General features: G+C 34.3%; 1 protein-coding gene across 3 annotated transcripts in view; it reads right to left on the bottom strand.

Moving 5' to 3' along the window:
* The window catches only part of KIAA0825 (KIAA0825 ortholog), a 375,816-nt gene that overhangs the window by 312,236 nt on the left and 42,309 nt on the right, over nt 1–21,271 (bottom strand). For 2 of the 3 annotated variants that reach the window (XM_045796269.2, XM_045796272.2), the window contains exons 3-5: nt 20,870–21,001; nt 9,024–9,192; nt 5,131–5,800 (exon numbers count right to left, since the gene is read on the bottom strand). In XM_045796269.2, coding sequence (XP_045652225.2) covers nt 5,131–5,800; nt 9,024–9,192; nt 20,870–21,000 — 970 coding nt within the window. In that variant the 5' untranslated portion in view covers nt 21,001. Of the gene's footprint in view, nt 1–5,130; nt 5,801–9,023; nt 9,193–20,869; nt 21,002–21,271 lie in introns of those variants that run through there. The other variant, XM_045796273.2, reaches the window with a different exon arrangement.

Genomic DNA, 21,271 nt, shown 5'->3' with positions numbered 1-21,271 from the left:
GGTAAAAGGTTGAAACATTTTCCTCTAAGATCAGTAATAAGATAAGAATGCCCATTCTGACCACTCATATCAACATAATACTAGAAGTCCTAGCCAGGACAATCAGGCAAGAAAAAGAAATAAAAGGCATTCAAATCAGAAAAAAAAAAAAAAAAAAAAAAAAAAAAAGGAGTGAAATTGTCTTTGTTTGCAGATGATATGATCTTATACAGAAAATTCTAAAGACTCCATTAAAAATTGTTATAATTAATCAATGAACTCAGTAGTTTCAAGATATAAAATCAACATACAGAAAGCAGTTCCATTTCTATATACTAACAATGAAATAGCTGAAAAGGAAATAAAACAATCCCATTCAGAACAGCACCAAAAACAATAAAATATTGAGCAATACATTAACCAACTAAATTAAAGATCTGTATACTGAAAGATATAAGACTTTGAAGAAAGAAAAGGAAGAAGATACAAATAAACAGGAAAATATTGGATGTTCATGATTGAAAGAAAACTGTTAAAAATCCATTCTACCCAAAGCCATGTATAGATTCAATGCAATCTCTATGAGAGTTTCAATGCAGGGGTGCCTGGCTGCTCAATCAGTGGAGTATGCAAACCTTGATCTTGGGCTTATGAGTTCAAGCCCCATAATGGGTGTAGAGATGACTTAAAAAAATCAAATTAAAAATAAATTTCAATGTGGTTTTCACAGAAATAGAAAAAATAATCCTAAAGTTTGTATGGAACTACAAAGACCTCAAATAGCCAAAGCAATCCTGGGAAAGAAGAACAAAGCCAGAGGCATTACACTTCCTGATTTCAAGCTATACTGAAAGCCTATAAATCAAAACAGTATGCACAAAAACAGACACATAGACCAAGGAACGGAATAGAGAAATCAGAAATAAACCCTCACGTATATGGTCAACTACTATTTGACAAGGGAACCAAGAATACTCAATGGGGAAAGGATTAAATAAATGGTGCTGGGAAAACTGAATAATCACATGCAGAAGAATTCAATTGAACCCTATCTTAGAACACTCTTCAAAATTAACTCCAAAATGGATTAAAGACTTAAATATAAGTTCTGAAACTGTAAAACCCCTAGAAGAAAGCGTTGACACTGGTCTTGGCAATGATTTTTTAGATGTGATACCAGAAGCACAAGCAACAAAAGCAAAAATTACATGGGACTACACCCAACTAAAAAGCTTCTCCACGGCACAAGAAATAATCAACAAAATGAAAAGGCAACCTACGATACGGAGAAAATATTTGCAAACTATATATCTAATAGTGAATTAGTATCCAAAATATATAAAGAACTCCTACAACTCAATAACAACAACAACAACAACAAAATTTAAAAATGGCCAGCAAGGGGTGCCTGGGTGGCAGAGTTGGTTAGGCATCTGACTCTTGGTTTCGTTCGGTTCAGGTTGTGATCTCAGGCTTGTGGGATCGAGCCCCATGTTGGGATCCACGCTCAGCGCAGAGTCTGTTTGTGACTCTCTCTCCCTCTGCCCCTCTCCCCACCCACACTCAGCCACTCACTAATAAATAAATAAATCTTTAAAAACATCCAGCAGACCTGGATAGACATTTTTCCAAAGAAGATATATAAATGGCCAAAAGCTAAATGAAAAGATGACAAACATCAGTAATCATCAGAAAATTCAAATCAAAACTGCAATGACATATCACCCCACAACTACAAAATGGTGATCAGCAAAAAGATAAGGCATAACAAGTATTGGTGAGAATATAAAGAAACAGGAACCCGTGTTCACTATTGGTGGGAATGTAAATTGGTACAACCAATGTGAAATATAGTATGGAGGTTCTACAAAAAACAAAAAAACAGAACTACCATCAGCAATCTCACTTCTGGGTATATATCCAGAGGAAATGAAAACAGGATATCGGAGAGATACCTGTGCTCCCATGTTCACTGCATCATTAATCACAATAGTCAAGATACAGAAACAATCCAAGTGTCCATCTATGGATAAATGGATAAAGAAGATGTGATATATATATATATATCACATTTCATATACATATGCTGGAATATTATTCAGCCATGAGAAAGAAGGAAATCCTACACTTTGCAACAATATGGATGGATCTTGAAAGTATTAATTATGCTAAGTGAAATAAGTCAGAGAAAAGACAAACACTTTACAATAACACATGTGAAATCTAAAAAAACATTAATTCATAGAAACAAAGTATTATGGTGGTTACCAGGGGATGGGGGAAGGGGGAAGGGGAAAGATATTGATCAAAGGGTACAAATTTCTAGTTAATCATTTCTAAGGATCCAATGTGAATATACTTAACAATAGTGTATTATACACTTGAAAGTTGTTAAGAGAGTAAATCTTAAATGTTTGCACCACAGGAAAGTAATGGTAATTATGTGACATAATGGAAATATTAACTAATGCTATGGTGGTAATTTTATAAAAACATATGTGTATCCAATCAACACATTGTACTTTTTAAATTTACACCGTTATATGTCAGTTATAGCTCAATAAAGCTGGAAGAAAAAAGACTAGTATACATACACCAACTGCTAAAGATACATCAGATTACAAAACAGGAATCATAAGCAGGAAACTTTCAAATTGGTGTTACATAGTCATCAGATGAGAAGAGGGTGGGATAATTTCAAAACAAGTAAAACAATGACTACACGAAAGTAGAAATAGCAATACAGAGGCTTCAGAGCCGTGTTTTTAATAGAATGAGCTATTTCTATCCTATTCCTTCAGGCAGCAGAGCACAGTGATAGAGTAGAAGATCTGCAGTCAGACAAACCTCAGTTTGAATCCTGGCTTCACTCTATAACCTTGACCAAATTCCTTACTATCTCTATGCCTCAGTTTCTTCACTGTATAATAGAGTTAATAAATAATGGCACCTACCTTGTTGGTTAGAAGGATTACATGAAATAATGCACATCAACGTTTGGCGCAATCAATGTTAGCTATTGTTACCTAATGAAAATCGTTTCTAGTTTCAGGCAAAATATTGGAAGACTTGGTAAGCATAAAAACATAGATATATACTAAAAATAATGTACAACCCATTCAATGTAGATTTTATTATAATAGGAATATAAATTATTATAATTGCATTAATATTTGTTATTAATACCTATTATATTATTTCATTCATCTCAAACTGTATTTCTTTAATAAATAAAATTTGGTCCCTGGGTCAAATATTAGTGGAAAATACAGTTGACCCATTAAGATTAGTTTAGCAGTTCTTGAAAACATTAGCAGGAGTTACTCATTTAATTTTCTTTCCCTTACTGTGTCTAGCTCAGAAGCTTAAAAATGGTAGCTGCTAAATGCCTTGCTTACGGTAGGTGCTCAATAAAGCTGAACTGAATTGATTTTCTGGTAGCCCGCTTGAAAAGTGCTGTTTGAAATTTCTTTTACAAGTGACAAAGCACTTTTTTCTACACCTTAAGACAAGGACCTTAAATTCACTGGTCTTGGAGACATAAAGACCTACATATAAATCCTGACTCTGTACAATATGACCCAGGGCAAGTTAATGTTTCGAAGCTTCTTTCTTTGTTTTTGAAATTAGGATAATAAGAAAAAGAATGTATATGGCACAGTGCCTGGCATATGGAAAGCATTCATTTAACAAGTGATTCATACCAACAGTTAGATAAATGAGCTTGAGAAAGATCAGTGCACCTAGACTTGCAGAAAATGTTTCAAATTTTGGTGTTAAAGCCTACACACATAGTTTTCTCTCACGAATGAGAAAACACCTCAATATCAGCCCTAAAGACTCCATAGCAACTTACACATATTTTCAACCATATGGATCTTTTCTTCTGTTATAAACTATATTTAGCACTATAAAACTTTCATGTTGAAAACACTTTACAAGAAAGCAGGAATTCTTTTAGGGAATATAAAAATTTTTAGAAAATAAGTACACTCACGAAATGCATTTAAAATTTATGTAACAATTAAAATGAAAATCTATTTGCTTTGAGCAAAACTGTAATGTTCCTAAATTAACTGACTTTGTATTCTGCCATAACCTAAACTTGGCTGACACGTCTGTTCTGTGATGTGATACCGCTTCCAGAGGAAAATAAAAAATATAAGAGAAAATAATAAACTATTTGAAAATTCATATATCGCAGTATTTTGGTATTCTGGCATTTTATTAAGAAAGGTATGTAAAACTATAGTGAGCTCTGGAAATATTTATAAAGTGATCATAAATTCAAAGACAGCAATTCACCAAATGACAATTTTCAAACACTTAAAAAATATAGCTTATACGCCTATTTAGAAATATACCTCAGAGTTTTTACATAAAATCATGACTGATAATTTTCAAAAATATTACTTTTTATCTTGATTTTTCTCCACTAGTAGGAAATTAAAATGGTAACAGGAAAAAGTTTATTATGTCACAATAGTTTCTTTCTTTTTTCTTTATCTTTTAAATAAAATTAGGAATTTTCAAATCACCTTTTCTTTGTGTATATTCTTATAGAAATAATACTAGAGAAGTTCCTCTAAAATCAGCTATAGTTAAAATGTTATGCCTCTGTGACCAATTTTAATATATAGTTACCATTTCATAATAGCTCTTTATTGGAACTGGCTGACCAAAAGAATACAATTCTAAACTTCCAATTTAGGTCATGCAAATTTCAACCAATTTTTACCAATTCTTTTTCCCTAATAATGTTTCAGCTTTGGAAGTTACAATTAATTAAAAATTATACCTTTCTGTTATATATATATATATGAATATTGGTATATATATTCATATATACATACAGCTTCACCCAGTAATTTATGCAATAAAAAAACCCAAAACTCCTATTGGCAACATTTTTGGCTTACATTTTTCAGTATCTTTAATAATTCAAATAACAGGGGAAAAAAAGCACTTCTACTACTGTACTTACAGAAAAAGAAATGCATTAGAGAAATGTGTACTGCAAAATTTCATAACATTCATTTTTCTGATTTAGTTTCAAGTTTGCAGTTAAGTTTAACCAAAAAGAAAAACGTTAGAGACTTAAAGGTATCAAAAGGCTTAAATTAAACCAAACAAATTTAAAAGCTCACTAACCCAAAGCATGCACTGCTCCTCTATGCCTGCTGGAGCTCTTGTTTGTTTTAATCACACGGACAGCACTTTCTTGAAACTGCAGCTCACAAAACTTTTCAAGAAATTTTGCCATTTCTTCTGTAACAGTATCCAGGTACGTTTCTTTAATGAATTTCACTGTTGAGGCTGGAGCTAAAATTTCATGTAGTGTGTTAAAATCCTCTTTTATCATGGAGTATAACTTAAGCATTGTACTTTGGAATCCATGAACCATGATGTCTAAATTTGATTCCCTGCTGTAAGAAGGAAAATCGTTCTGCAAAAGTTTAGCCAACAGTTTATTTTGTATGCTTTGGTACTTGATTATAACTTCTGATTCTGGATAAAGAAACAAGAGTTGTTGTATGCACTGATTTTTCAACCAAATCTTGTGCTGTGAATTGCTTATTTCATTATGGCTTTGTAATTTGTTCACTAAGAAGCGTCGAAGATGTAGTCTTATATTATCCCATATAGACCTTACATCCATAGAGGAATAATCTTCGACAGAATGAAGAGAAGTCCTAGAGAGGAAATGGAGAGAGGCTCCACTTAGCAGTGATGGGAATGAAATGCTGCTTTGGCAGGAGAGGTCCCAAAGTAAATCCAGTATCATTTCTTCTTGATTTAGTTCACTCTTCAACAAATCTTGCTAATAAAAGTAAATTATAACATTAGAAATGGGATTAACTGTAAGGGTAATAGGAAAAACGATTTCTACAGTCACACAACTTCATAATAACTCACATCAGCTTAGAATCAGTATTCGAATGCTCTTCAAGTTTTGTTATGCTTTGTTTTTACATTTGGAATGTAATCGATTCAGATATTTTAAAAGGTTAGTCTTATGATCCGTTAAATTTTGTAAACCCAGATGATATTCTATATTTTCAGTTAGCTTTCCAAACAAAATCTAGTTTTCAGGCCTCGTTGTTATCCAGCCTCAATATAACCCGAGCTGCAGCTTAAAAATTCTAAATAAAAACGTGCAGCAAAACATCATTTGAGATGTACTCCTCAGACAAAGTAAATTCAAGATCATGCCCCTAAGTAATTCCTGGTAGAAAATTTTCATGCCCGAATGAGTATATCTGTTCTTAGAGAACCCCAAATGAACATACAAAATAGAGACCTTAAATTCAGTATGTCCCCGAAGGTTACTAATAGCTGTCATCCCGAGAAATAAAACTTAATACATTTAAAGAGTTTAACTTTCATTTAAATTCCTTTTTGAGAGCCATGTTAAGAAAGATTTTACCTTGGAAACTAATCTGAGAATATTTCTGTTCTTTCCAAAAAGATAACTAAGTCAACATGGGAAAAAATACTCTCAGAATCATTCCCCAAAAGATGATATGAAATTATTCCTTTATTCTTTCCATGCTGACAGAAAACAATGGTAGGTATAATTATGAATAGTAAGGGACAAAAAGTTACTTTCTTTTTGGACTTTGTATTACATGCACATATTCTCCTTACATGCTGACTTTCCTGATTATGTCTTTTTCAGCTAATACTGAAATTAGTTCATATTCTCTGAGTAACAACAAGCTGATTGTAAGAAAACTGGAAGCGAAATTCAAGTGGCATAAAATCAGGCTGGCTTTGAAATTTCTTACTGACAAAGATACCAGAGGTATTATCTGTGATTCAGAATTATAAACAACTCCTAGGCAAATTCCAGGAATTTGCTCTCAAGTCATTCTAAGCATTGTCATGTCCAATTTAATGTTCTATCTGTAATAAATAATATCCGATATCTATATAGTATTTTATTATATGAAAAGCACTTTCCTATCAAGTCTCTGGCTTATTCATAATAAAAACGCTGTTACATAGATATTTAAAAACCCAATTTACAGATAAGGACATTAACGTCCAACACGTTTAAGTTACCTTCCAAGTGTCACGTACAATAAAGCATGAAACCAAGAATGAAACCCTGGCTTCATTCTTCTCATCCATGTTCTTTCTACTAGACTCCAGAGAGCCAAAGTGCATGATCTTTCCGAAACTTCTCCCTCCCTCTCTCTCTCTCTCATCCCCTTCTATTTAGCTCTTTTGATACTTCTAGAAAAGAAATGTCCTTACATAGAATTCAGAACGCCAGCATTATGGTAAATTCTATGAAACAACCAAGTATATTAGTGTCTCTATCTTGGTTTTCTATTAATCAGTCTAAAACTGTAAATACTTGATCAAGGAACATTTAAAGAATAATAGGTTACAGGGGGCGCCTGGGTGGCACAGCGGTTAAGCGTCTGCCTTCGGCTCAGGGCGTGATCCCAGCGTTATGGGATCAAGCCCCGCATCAGGCTCCTCCGCTATGAGCCTGCTTCTTCCTTTCCCACTCCCCCTGCTTGTGTTCCCTCTCTCGCTGGCTGTCTCTATCTGTGTTAAATAAATAAATAAAATCTTTAAAAAAAAAAAAAAGAATAATAGGTTACAAAAGGTTTAAGACACATGTTTTAGTATGACTACTTTAAGAATAACTTCAGTACAACTACAAGAATGAGGACCTCTTTTTCTTATTTAAGTACTTAGATAATTAATAAATAAAATTTTTCTATTAAAAAAAGAGGACTATGAAAAATGGCTGTTAAGATCGACACTTTCAGCATGTAAAAACTTGATAATAAGGACGTTTTAATCTGAATCTGTTTTAATAATGTGGTTCTTTCCTCAAAATAACACGATCAATTATGTAAGAAAACCTAGGTCTGGAACAACCCTATCAGTCTAATGAATTTGAGCAAAACTAAAGCGGCCTTTGCCCTGCAGTGAATAGAGAATGACTTATGTGTGACAGATTAAAAGATAATTAAAAGCTTTTGCTTTTAATTAAATGAGAAAGCATTATTACATCAATATTAATGAAATTCAATACACATGGCTCTTAATAGAAATTAAAGGAATAACTATATCCATATTTATTCTTCAGGGCTGCACCTTCAAGAGATAATGGGTGAGAGGATTTTCTTAAAAGAATAAGGCTTCAGGGCGCACAGTCTTCCCTTCTCTTTCTTTTATTACTTTGCAAACATTAAAGAGACATCTGCAATAATAACGATAGCCAAGAACTTTCCATCTGACTCTGTCATCCTCAGCCATCTACAACCTCAAGATATTTTCCACATCTGCCTTAGTCAATGTTTGATGTTTAGACAAAAACAGTGCCTTTTTTCCCCCTAAATTAAATTAAAACCATAGCTACAGACCTACTGCTTTCTAACAATTATGCCGGTTCTCTGGGAAACTGTTGTTGCAAGCTAGCTACCCCTTATAGATGCAGGTGTAAAAAGTAAGCATTCTCACTGAAGGCTATGAACACATTCCTCATGTAGAGAGTGGGCAGTATCAAAGAATGACCCATGTAATAATTCTCCATCAATTAATAGTGGTCTTGTAGAAATTACTGCCTTGATTGAAAAACACTGGGTATGCCTGCAGCTTGGGAAGGCAGGGAACGATAGACAAGGCTACTTAAAAGATACAATCAATGATGATTTTTCTTATGCTTAATAAGCACAGAGAAAAGGAGTAGCTGTGAAGGACAGAAAACATAATAAATATGAACTTTTCTGATAGACAATGTGTGTGGTACATATCAATCAACACATTCTGGAATTATAATATTTGATCTCCATTTCTATAAAACTACATTTTATTGATACAACTCATTATAAAAGTTAAAAACAATAGCTCACTAGATCTCACTGGGGATATATAAACAAAATAAAAGCCTAACCCCCAGATACGGCAGGCTAGCGTGGTCACTAAAATAAATATTTACATACCGAAATCGAATGAATTGTATTCCTGTTCACCCACCCCACTTTGCCATAAAACAAAGACTATTATTATTATTTTTTTACCAGTGTTTTGAGGAATTTTATCAAATCTCCATGGGGAATGGACGGTGACTTGGGTGGATTATAATTATAGTTATCTAGCCACTCAAGACAGTCAGTTGTTGTTCGCAGCTGCACATCTGGACACTGTTTGTTAACTTCATACTGTATTTCTTTAATGCAATGTTCTATGCTATAAAAAAGAAAAGAAAAATTATTTTGGTAGGATATAGGTAATGGTTCCATCTCATAACATTACAGGCCCTGAGATGTTTATATGTGCTACCTGGTTGCACACAATTTACAAAATTATTAAACATTTTTATGATATAAAAACAATAACAAAGAGACTACATATCTTCATTCATAATTGAAAATGGAATGTTCAGGTTTCCTGGCAGTTTCCTTTCAAATACAATGGAGGAAATATAAAATACCTAGCTACTCTGAGATGAATTAGAAATCATTCTGTGTTAAAACAAAAATCAAGCATGGATGCAATGAAATAATGGTCCTCTTGACAGGCAGTACATAGAAGGCAGAGATAAAATATTCTTAAAAAAATACTCTTGATGACTCATGATCATAAACATACATTGTCTACTAATAGGTGAATGACTATATAAATTATGGAAAACTTCAATCAATGGAACATTAGAATGTCACAAAGCAGTTACAAAAACCTTGAATTTTCAAAAATTGTAAAAGACAGATACACGCTGCATATACACTATTATGACAGCCAGTATCTTTTCTTGCTATAGAACTCCATTCCAAAAAGCAAAACCAAAAACGTACTAAACATTGCATATTTAAAAAAAAAAAGACTGGAAGGAAATGAAACAAAAGGTTAATAGCAATTATCTTTGGGTAGTGAAATTTGATGTTTTAAATTTTAATCTTCTATAATTTTCCAAATTTTTAGAAGGTATATAATACTCTTATCAAAAAATAAAATAAATAAATAAGAACAGAAGAAAACTTGCCCAATTGAATCTTCTAACACATACCTGTTTTAAAAATTTTATACAAAGTACCCTTAGTTCTGATACTAAATGGATATGCTATGTTATTTTAATTTTCATATAAAAAATCTGTGGATTCATGATTATAAATCTTTGTGGGGTAAACTGGTGACCTTAAGCAGCCTGTCATCTGTGGAGCCACATGGATATGACATATTACTACCACCTGATGGCAGCATATCTAAACTGCAAGAAAGCTTATAAACAGGAAAATTCTTTTGAAGCTGAATGCCCTCATCCAAAATTGACAGCTACACATTTGTTCCTTAATTGTATTAAGAAGTATCTGTTGCTAAAAAGCTTACTAATGTTTTGAAAATATCATTGCTATTAATTATATATTCCATGTGACAGAATTATTTAAGCTTTGGAAACCAAGTTCTGATTATTTAAACTGATGTCATATGAATGACTCTTCAAAATTCATCAGGTGTGAGTTGCCCATAAAACATACACTGTAAACTTTAAGGAAGGCTTTTCAGGAGACTTCTGAGCATGAGTGAATTCAAACTGAATTACTTTGAAACAAATACATTCTGAGAATCAAAGAGCCTTTTCATGAAAACAAAGAACTTACAAGAAAAATAATACCTCCTTAGGTCACAGGCCACGCAATTTCCTGACGGTACAGTCTTATTCGGGAATACCAGTTCTAAGTCTGACTTGAGATTGGCATATATTTTTTTAACTTATGTAAGCACATCTATGGACTGAGAAACATGATACCCGAAGCATACACCTTGACTCTAGGGACCCTTTATCAAAGGTTTTTATTACAGCATCCTCATGTGGCTCATTCAATGAAACCTAATAGATTACAGCAATGTGAATTGGAAAGGCTCAGTGCTGAGTCTACCTAAATCTGTTTCAATCAGGACTCAGGTTTTAGGCTAATCTCTAACATCTGAATCTGGGTAGAGGCCAATAACTACAACTTATAAATAGGGCAAAGCCTTCAGAGGGCCAGATATTTTTAGTAATTTGTCCAAACACTGATAAAGGGACTGAGCAGTTGCATTTCAGACGACCTCCCTCACTGACACAAACTACGACAGTTGAGCTGGCTTTTGAAATCACAGGTTTTCGTCACAAAATTTAAAATGTCAGAACTCTTGATTTTGTTTATATTTGGCTAAATATCTTGTCATTCTGCCATTCACCACCGTCTATACACCTTGCTCTAAAGAGCAATAGTTTGAAGTCTAGAGATTTATTGCCCGATTACTATACAAAGGTATTATTTTCAAAATTTAATATGAAAGTTTGGTATGTAATCTGACAGTTTCTCTTTCTTAATTGAGGTCAAAATTGAGTTCAAAATTAATTTTCAACATCTAAAAGGGCACAGTAATCTTGAGTGGAAGGAGGTCTATGTAACTTTAGAGGTAGATGGTAGAAGATCCTAGTCTAGGTTTTCTGAAATAATCTGATACTTGTCTTTATTCTGGTTTAAGTGTCTTCTGATTAACTGTAAGATGCTTCAAATTTTCCTTAAAAGCAAGGTCAGTCATGAAAAATAACCAAGATAATTCAACAAATAGAAATCCAATTAACACATTTATTCTTAGATCCCAAACATTGGGCTAAAAATGTCAACAGTCTAAAAACAGATGTAGAATCTCTTCCCTCAACAGTTGGAATTCTCAAATTTACACCATTAGTTGGCTTAACAAGAAGTTTCTAAAGCATCTTGTTAGCTTTATCCACTGAAAACACCTAACATATCTATCAACAGGAGAATTCTTAAATAGTTAATTCATTGAGTGGAATAGAGCCATGCAAATACAGGAGAAATACAGTTATCAACATGCAAGAATCTAACAAATATACCTGTTGAGGGGAAAAGGTACAAATGAATATACACAGTATGATACTATCCCTGTAATAGCTTGAAAATATGCACTACAACGGTACACATTGTTCAGGATTGCAAGCAGAGGCAGTAAAAGTGTAAGGAAATGTACTAGAATGATCAATGTCATGAAATCCAGGGTGGAGATGAAAGTGGGATGAGATTGGGGACAGGTACATAATGACCTTAGCAGTGCTGGTATTGTTTTATTCCTTAAACTGGTTGGTGGGTACATGAATGTTTATCATAATACACTTTACGCCTTTTCATGTCTCAACATTTCTTAATAAATTTGAACCCAATGTGCTTAATTATAATGACTCTGAATTATCTGAGTTAATGATGTGTGCAAGTAGATGCACTACTGACAGGCTGTGTGTAAATCAGTTTATAAAGACCATTTTTAAAATGCAATATGCACTATGCTTTTTTAAAAGGATATCTGCGGTGATTTTCTCATTCAACATTCACTCCTGGGTACCTTGAGTGTAAAAATGACTTATTGAATGAAGGCATGTTCGATAAACATTAACTGAATCCTGAATATATGGCAGGTACTATGATATATACTTGGGATGCAAATGTGAAGAAGACATGGTCCCATCCCTGAAGCAATTCTGTCTAATGAGAGACAGACCTGTAAATAAAAACCTACATTACATTAAGATTTGGTAAGAGCTGTGTATAGTGCTAAGGGAGTCCATAGGAGGGATCTGCTAAGGGATTTGCTAAATGTGCCTGTGGGAGATACAGAAAACTTGTACAAAAGGAGATTACATGCAAGGATATTGATGCTTTAAGAAAATTAATGGAATCACTGTACTTAGAATTCCCTGACATCTGAGTTGTGAGAATTTAGTGCTGATGATCTAATCTTACTGCCTTGTCACTTTAAAACTATATTTATTTGGATAATAAAAAATAGGAGTTTATTTTTATGGTCACAAGTATATTTATGCATGTATGTAGGTGTGTATATATACATTTCTCACATTCAAAAGGACTGAGATGTCCTATAGTTAAACAGACAGCATTAAATACGAACAGCACGAGAACCTATTGTTACCAGGCTGGTTGTAGCTGAAGACAGGGAGAGGAACTGAGAAAAAGAGAAGAGAATATTTATGATATAAAATCTAGAAACTTTATTGTAAAAGTTCTTTCAAGCTTTAAACGCAGTCTTTATTATTCCACCACAAAATAGTTCAAAGGAAAAAAAAATATGTTCCACTGGGAAAAATTACGAGAACTGTTTGATACGAAGGTTGTAGAAAACATCTATATATGTTCTCATGCAAAGTCAGAATTTCTATTTTTATTTTTAAAATCAGAGTAGAGGTGTCACAGTAGAGATTAAGAACTATTTCTACAGTATGGGAAATCTAAACATTAAGAAAAATTTTAATTTTCTATTTCTGATGCTCTTGTTTATACTGTTCACCCATAACATAAATTCAGTGTAAGGAAAAGGCTTTTGCAATCAACTATCACATGTTGAAAAGCACAAAGAAATAGTTGTACGATAAATAGTTTTCCAGTTTTTAGGTAAGCCCAGCTTATCTAACTAGATTGCTAAAATTCCTTGGAATTAACAGATAATAGGGAAGAGGGTTGATGTATAAAAATTAGTGTGTAATTAAAGCTTAAGTCAGCCATGAAATAAAAACTTATTTTCCTGAGACAAACTTTTTTAAAAGGTTGAGAAAAGGATTCATAAGACAACTACTTTAATGCTAAAAAGTCCAGTAAGAAATCCAACATTTATGCCGAACTATCTTTTATTTCAAAGAGGTTTTGGCCCTTAAGTATACTTTCAAGGAAAAAACATCCTCGACATCAAATCCTGTTGACACTCTCTTTAGATCTTTCTTAAACAGATCCCCCCCTTTCCATTTCTATCGTGAAAGACTGGGTTCAGGCTCTTCTTAGCTCTCATATGAAATATATTAATAGCCTCCCAAGATGCCTGTCCATTGTTAATCCACCTTTTGTTCAGTTATTCTGTGAGGAAGATAGTAAGAAAGAAACTTTTGGGTTAGGACCCTTTGTTATTTGTTGCTTTATACCACCAATCCTCACAACAGCAGTTTAGAGAGGCTCTTGTATGGTCCAGATGACTTCAAGAAAGTTCAGACCCAGTGTAGGGGGTATGCCAACATAAAAGTCCACAGCGCTTTCGGAAAATTTCAGTTGTGAAGTACTCCCCCAACTTCCAAGTCAGACAATAGGTTTGACTAGACCTTATAAACAGGGATTTAATAACACCACTGGTCATATTGTGAGGAGGCAGGACATACAGTATGCCTTCTCATACACTGCCTATGGGAGAGAGGACAGTTTTAGCATTGCGGGAGAACAATTTTGCAACAGCTAAGTGTATAAATTCTACGAAACCATCTCGTAGGTAAACTCTCATAAGGAAGGAAGAATACACACATGCAGGCATGAGTGAAGGGACGGCAGAAATACTACAAATAACGTAATGTTCACCAAGAAGGAATTGGCTTAATAAATTGCTGCACACCCCTACAAGTGAAATCTAAAAGATGAGGTATAATCACATGGAGAGATTAAAAAAAAATTAGTAAAAAAAATTAATTGCAGTACATCATTTAATTCTCATAAGTAATATATTTTTGGGTGCATGCATATATATGCAGAGACTATTTCTGGATAGTTATGCGATAACTTCTGAACAAAGGTTACCTCTGAAGAATAAAACTAGGAGGGTCAGAGGACTACTGTACCTCATCTCTGCCCTGCTGTACTGAACTTTTCCTCATATATGCCTTTCTCTACTGTCAGAAATTTTCTATTAGTATGTATTACTTTTATAATGTAAGAATACTCAGTGGAAAAGAAAACTAGCATTTGATGACAGCTTCTCCTGTCCCATTCTACTCAGCTAACTTCACGCTAGCTAAAGATACAGCAAACACAAGAGATGCCTAACAAACATGTCTAACACACATTTATTGACCATCTTCTAACCTACTTTGTGCCAGGACTGTTTAGGCAGTGTTGAACAGTTGAAGTCTTTAAAGTAGAAATGAAGGAAGTAATAGTCCCAGCTTTTGAATTCCCTCCAACCAACCCTCAGCTCCCGTACCATCCCAAAGAAGGATATTCTTAGTCATGACATTCTAGAATTAGGACTGTGATTACAAAAGCCTATGATGTTAGTAACTCTTTTTTTTTTTTAAGTTTATTTATTTATTCATCTAAGTCATCTCTACAGCCAAAGTGGGGCCCAAACTCATGACCCTGTGCTCAAGAGTCGCGTGCTCCTCTGACTGAGCCAGCCAGTTGCTCTTGTTGGTGGCTCTTTTTAGACAAAGTGTTGCCTCCACTAAATCCCCGAGGAGGCTCTTTTCCAGGGAAAACTGTTAGGGTTGGGTTAGATCTCAAGGTATCAACTATCTAACAGGACAGGTGAGCCAGCCATAGCATGCGCCTCTCATTACCACCACTCAGTTCTCTTTTAGTATCTCCTTCCTTCCTAGTATCTCCTTCCTCTCAGAGCTGGGCCGGGGGTTCCCCAGGCACCACTGGTTTTTTACCTCAGGAGTGATTCCTTCCCAGGGGCCAATTAACTACCATCCTCCCTGGGAAATAGTGGCCTAACTATTGTTGGCTCACTCTTAATCAAGTGTGGATTTTTAGTATACTATTATTCACATTTTTATTATCATAACAACTTACAAACAGGCAGACACTTGCTTCCCTTTATTTCCCATGGAAAGATAATTATAATAGTATTCTTAAAAAATATCCTCAAATAAAAATTTGTTATTGCCTTACACACATTTGAGCAAGAGCAGGTGAAGCTAACACATACAAAAATAAAAATTACACTTTAAAAAAATGTCAAACACTTACAATGCAAGTATTGCTTGAAACAATCATTTACTAATCATTTAATGGGGCTACTGGTCCCACAATTTACCCTACTATCCATCCTCCTGAAGCAGACATTGAGGGCACACAACACAGGAGTATGGAGAAAAGAGAACATCACAGACATTCAAATAGTGGAGCTAATAGTGACAGAAAATGATGAGAAGAAAGTGGCTCCACAGGCCACCATGAAAGACGGGGTGGCTTGTCACCTTCTCCCTTACCTCCACTTCTACCTGCATGCATCATGGGACTTCAGATTGAAAGCTTCGGTGGGAGGACTACATACATTCAAAAAGTACAAAATGTAAATGGGGTCAGGCAAAGTTTAAGGCTGTTGGGCTGCTGAAGCCCAGGACTCCTGTCTGTCTGCCTGGAAGTGTTACCAATTCTGAAGAGGACTAGAGTACTGAGGAGGGCCCACATGGGGGAAACTGGAAAGTGCCTATTTAAGTCTTACTCTGGGTTCAAAGATAGATGCGGAAACCTTCCAGGTTTCTTTCCATGTAGCCTACTCTTGTTCAGTAACTTAGAAGAGGAGGTAGGGATTCCGTCAGATGAAATATATAAGAATAGAGAACACAAAAGAGAAGTACACATACTGAAGTTTAAAAAGTATTAATTTGCATCCTCTTATTACTAAATAAGTGCCAAAATACTGCCAGAAATAATCATACTCAGCACAGTCTGAAATGACTAATTTTCATTTTATATAATTTGCTACAGCCATAAAATATATTAATGTGTTGGGGCGCCTGGGTGGCTCAGTCATTAAGCGTCTGCCTTCGGCTCAGGGCGCGATCCCAGCGTCCTGGGATCGAGGCCCGCATCAGGCTCCCTGCCCCGCTGGGAGCCTGCTTCTTCCTCTCCCACTCCCCCTGCTTGTGTTCCCTCTCTCGCTGGCTGTCTCTCTCTCTGTCAAATAAATAAAATCTAATATATATATATATATATAATACATAAATGTGTGTGTCCACTGGCAGATTTGTGGTTCTACCATGACAAGCCCTAAGTTGACAGCTTATTTGAAGATTTCTTTTGGTTACTTCTTTCATAACTTTAGGCCATCATGTGGAAAACTTCCCCCCAAATTTCATATTATAAACACACAAAAAAATAAACATTATGTGAAAAGTAAATGTAATCTACAGAATATGCACCCTCTGTAAATAAGCATGATTAAATTTATAGAAACCATGTATCTAATGTTCTGTGACAATTTAATGTCTCCCACCCTTGCCCCCATCTCCTGGATTAAGACAAATATTATCCACGATAACACTTCTTGTTCTTTCTTCAGGTTAAAAAAAAAAAAAAGCAGTGATCCTATACCAGTACCACCAAAACTTAGGTCTTGAGGGACAACCAAAGACTGTCTATATTTAGAAAACAGAGGGGCGCCTGGGTGGCTCAGTTGGTTAAGCATCTGCCTTCGGCTCAGGTCATGATCCCAGGCTCCTGGGATGGAGCCCCGCGTGGGGCTCCCTGCTCAGAGCAGAACCTGTTTCTCCCTCTGCCTCTGTCTCTGCTCCTCCCCCAACTTGTGCTCTCTTTTTCAAATAAACAAATAAAATCTTAAAAAAAAAAAACAACTTTAGAAAACAGAAAGGTAAATTTTGATGATATAATTTTATCTAACTGAATATTAAGAGAAAATCATTCTATGTCATAGATAGTGATCCCAGTAAAACTTATATACCTCAGTATCTTGTTAACTATTAAGTTCCATTTAGCTCAAAATATATTCAATGCCACGTGCAGTTTTCAGTTACTGAACTAAGTTGAGTTTGTGGCTACAACACACATAGTATTCCTCTTTGACAGGTTATTTACCTTCCTGTTACCAATTCTGATATGTATTAAAAGTAAATGATTTGCCATCACTGAGTTCCACGGTCAGACCTAAGAGCCACCTGGCTCTGACTTGAATGGAAATGACGATGTTAAAGGGGAAATGGTCTGAGAAAAGAAGGACAGCCTCTCTTGAAGGGCAGGGGAAGGTTCACTGACCTCTGGGCACTCTACTCCATTGTGGTGAATCACTGCTTTGGGGAAGCAAAAGACCCTGTGGCCCATAAAACCTGATGATATTAAGAAGAGGGAAGGAATTTACGCTTAGAATCCAGGGTCACTGCTAGAAATACAACTTTAAAAATTCAAGGGTGAGGTAAAATACCATATTTAAAAATGAATTACTAATGTTCTTTCCTTTGGAAAGTATCTGGTAAACCCATATCATACAGATGTTCATTACTTATTCAATGTACACCATTGATAGATAAATAGAACTGTTAGAATACAAAAATGCCAAGGGTAATTCAACTACTGCAGTGTAAGTGTGGCATAACTGATTCGTCATGACATACAATTTTCTAAAAGCTATTCTGTTAGAAGGCAATAAATGAGTGCATAAATGATTTACATTCTTCTGAACCATGGTTATTATTCAGTATTTTATTCTTAAAAATATATACACCCTCTACTATTATGTTTATTCTCTAGAGTGTAATAAAAACATAATTGAATTTGATGAAAAATAGACTTTATTCTAAATGTAGCATACAGCACACACAGCTACTCCCTTATTTTATCCCTTGTAAAGATCAATGGTCACTTGAGGTGGTTCTGTTCTAGGTTTGTTTTAATATATGGGCAATAAAATATTTTTAATTTAAAAATTATATTCTTATATTCCATGTCATATTTTCTTTTTAATAACATCTGAGTTTTGACCTAAATAACAACTTATGAATGCAAAATACAATATTTTAATCACTGTTTTCCTTCTAAGCATGATTTCTTATTGACCAGGTAGGGCAGGAAATTAACTACAGATGGTTTAGCAAATAAAAATGAAGCAGTCGCTAACCAAAGCAAGAGAGTTCAGTGATTTGTTTTGTTTTAAAAAAGCCTAAATGCGATTATGAAGACAGGTTACCTCTTAAAAAATATTTAAAATTTGTTTTAATATAACCATCTCTGGAATTTAGACAAATGACTTGTAAATATATTTAAGCTAATATTATTTTCATTTATAAGTTTCTTTGGGTTAAAAATTGTGCCATAAAATATATTAATATATAATATATAAATTATATAAATATACAATTAAACTAAAGTTTAATGTGGTTATTTTATATTTATATATAAATTATAATACATAGGCTATACTATGGTTAAATTGCATATATATGCTATCTTTAAAAAATATACATAAACACGTACACATATGTATATGTATGTGCACGTGTGTGTGTGTGTGTGTGTGTGTATATATATATATATATACATATATATATATATATATATATAGGCAATGCAAATGCAAATTCAAAACAAGAGGTTTAATTCTCCTTGTTGGAAATAAGGGAACAGATTTCCCTCTCTTCCTTTTTCTTAAAGTATCTTAGACATTCATAATTTTAAGAATTTTTTTCAGCTCAATGAAATGTGTCCCTTAAAACACTAGATAGACGTTTTGTCAGCCTTCTCAGTCAGGACTATCTTTCTCAAGAACCTGAAAGCCATCTTTTCGAAATGCCAACAACTAAGGGCTCGGAGTTCCTGCCCAAGAATAGGAGTCTAACTTCAGCACGTGCTTTGTTCCAATCTGCAAAATCACATCTTGTCGTAAAGATATGAGAAGTGTGTTTCTCCTCAGGATAAAACCAATTAGCTAACACAGGTATCCTTTAACACAGGTAAAGTTATTATGAACTATGCATGGAAATGTGCTGCCAAATCCTTCACTTGAAGGCTAGCTATCATTTATCTTGAAAACATGTTTGTAATGAGTTGTATCTACTAGGTTATATGAAGGGGTGAGACTCCTAGCTCTATCTTTGCATTCTCTTAGCAGAATACCTGTGATATGCATTGCACTCTAGTTTATTAATGCCTGTTGAATAATAGAAGTGTTTTTGTTCTCTTCTGCCTTTGTGGAGAGAATGTCTGGGATGGGAGATTTTGTTTTTAATTATAATCCCCAACATTATGCTTTCTTTTGAATTTAAGTTATTTATGCCCTTTGTTATGACAAAAAATTGACTGCATTCTTACATAAAACATGAGGGAAAAAAAATCACAGGAACATTTCATTTGCTTGGTTTGGTTTCTTTGACAATTCAATACAACTATACCTTAAATTTTAAAAAAGGAAATACTATGTATCATTCTACATTAGAAATTTTTACTGTAGTTTGCATATTTATAACCTTCATGAGGTGAATTATCAGAACCTTTAACTAAAAGGATTCAAATAAGTGAACTGACTGACTCTAAGATCCATAAACATATAAAGACAAAGTCCTTTCTGTCAAAAAACCATTTACTAATGGCAAACCCCTTCGCTGTCCTTGCTACCCTTAGTGTTTGGCAGCACTAACTTTTGGAGGTGATGAAGACTAACCTTGCATAGCAACTCTCTATGGAGTCTCTAGCCTTCCAAGTGAAAAGGAGACTTAGAATGACAAACATTACATAAAACTAATATATTTTTCATGTTGTTTTCAACAACTCAAGCAATCCATGGCCTTATTCTATACCATTTAATTTTAATACCTTAATTTCAAATTTTTAATTTCAATGCTCATCTACCAAGTGAGGATGTGTAATGCTAAGCATATTAATGAAAATCCAGGCCAATGATATTGGCAAACTCAATAAACTTTAATTTACTTATTTGAAAGCGGTGCCTAAATTTCAAGTCTTATTTAAAGTACTAATCAGGGATGCCTTGGTAGCTCAGTGGGTTAAGCATCTGCCTTTGGCTTGGTTATGATCCCAGGGTCCTGGGATGGAGCTGGGCTCCCAGCTCAGCAGGGAGTCTGCTTCTCCCTCTGGCTCTCCCCCTCATGTGTGCGTCCATGCTCTCTCTCAAATAAATAAATAAAATCTTAGAAAAAAATAAAGTACTAATCAGATAAAGAAAATCATATTAAATTCTAGGGCAGAGAGTTTAATCAATTTTTTTCAGGAGAATTAATGATACTGAGCCTAAAATGATCTAAAAGTAGTTAACACTAAAACTAGACCAGGTAAAGTATGCGTGAATGAAACATGAAACCAATTTATTTTAAATAATTAGCAATATTTACCTTGTAGCATTTTGTTCTATCTTTTCATCAATGTCACTGAAGATCTGTTTAAACTCCGAGTCTCCAGGAAATGAATTTAACAGACAATGTAGGTCAAAAGAATTATGGGAATATTCATCTCCACAATCCATTCTGAGGAATAAGAATAAAAACGTCAGTTCCTCCAAAAAAAAACCCAAAACCAAACAAACAAAAAAAACCCCTCCAGTTGTGATACTAAACCAAAAATAGAAATTTCCACTTATAGGTAAAAAGAAATACAGCAGTAGGAAAACTAGGATACTATTGCACTAGGTAGAATGTTTTGTTATTTAATTTTCATGAAGTGTGACCTAATTTTCACACCTCTCTATGGCTTAAAAGCTGAACAAAACAGCACCCTTCAGAGTACTTAAGCATCCT

Source organism: Ursus americanus, chromosome 5 (genome assembly GCF_024610735.1).
Source record: "Ursus americanus isolate L20-20 chromosome 5, mUrsAme1.1.p, whole genome shotgun sequence".
Lineage (NCBI taxonomy): Eukaryota > Metazoa > Chordata > Mammalia > Carnivora > Ursidae > Ursus > Ursus americanus.
This window is presented reverse-complemented; position numbering and strand designations above follow the sequence as displayed.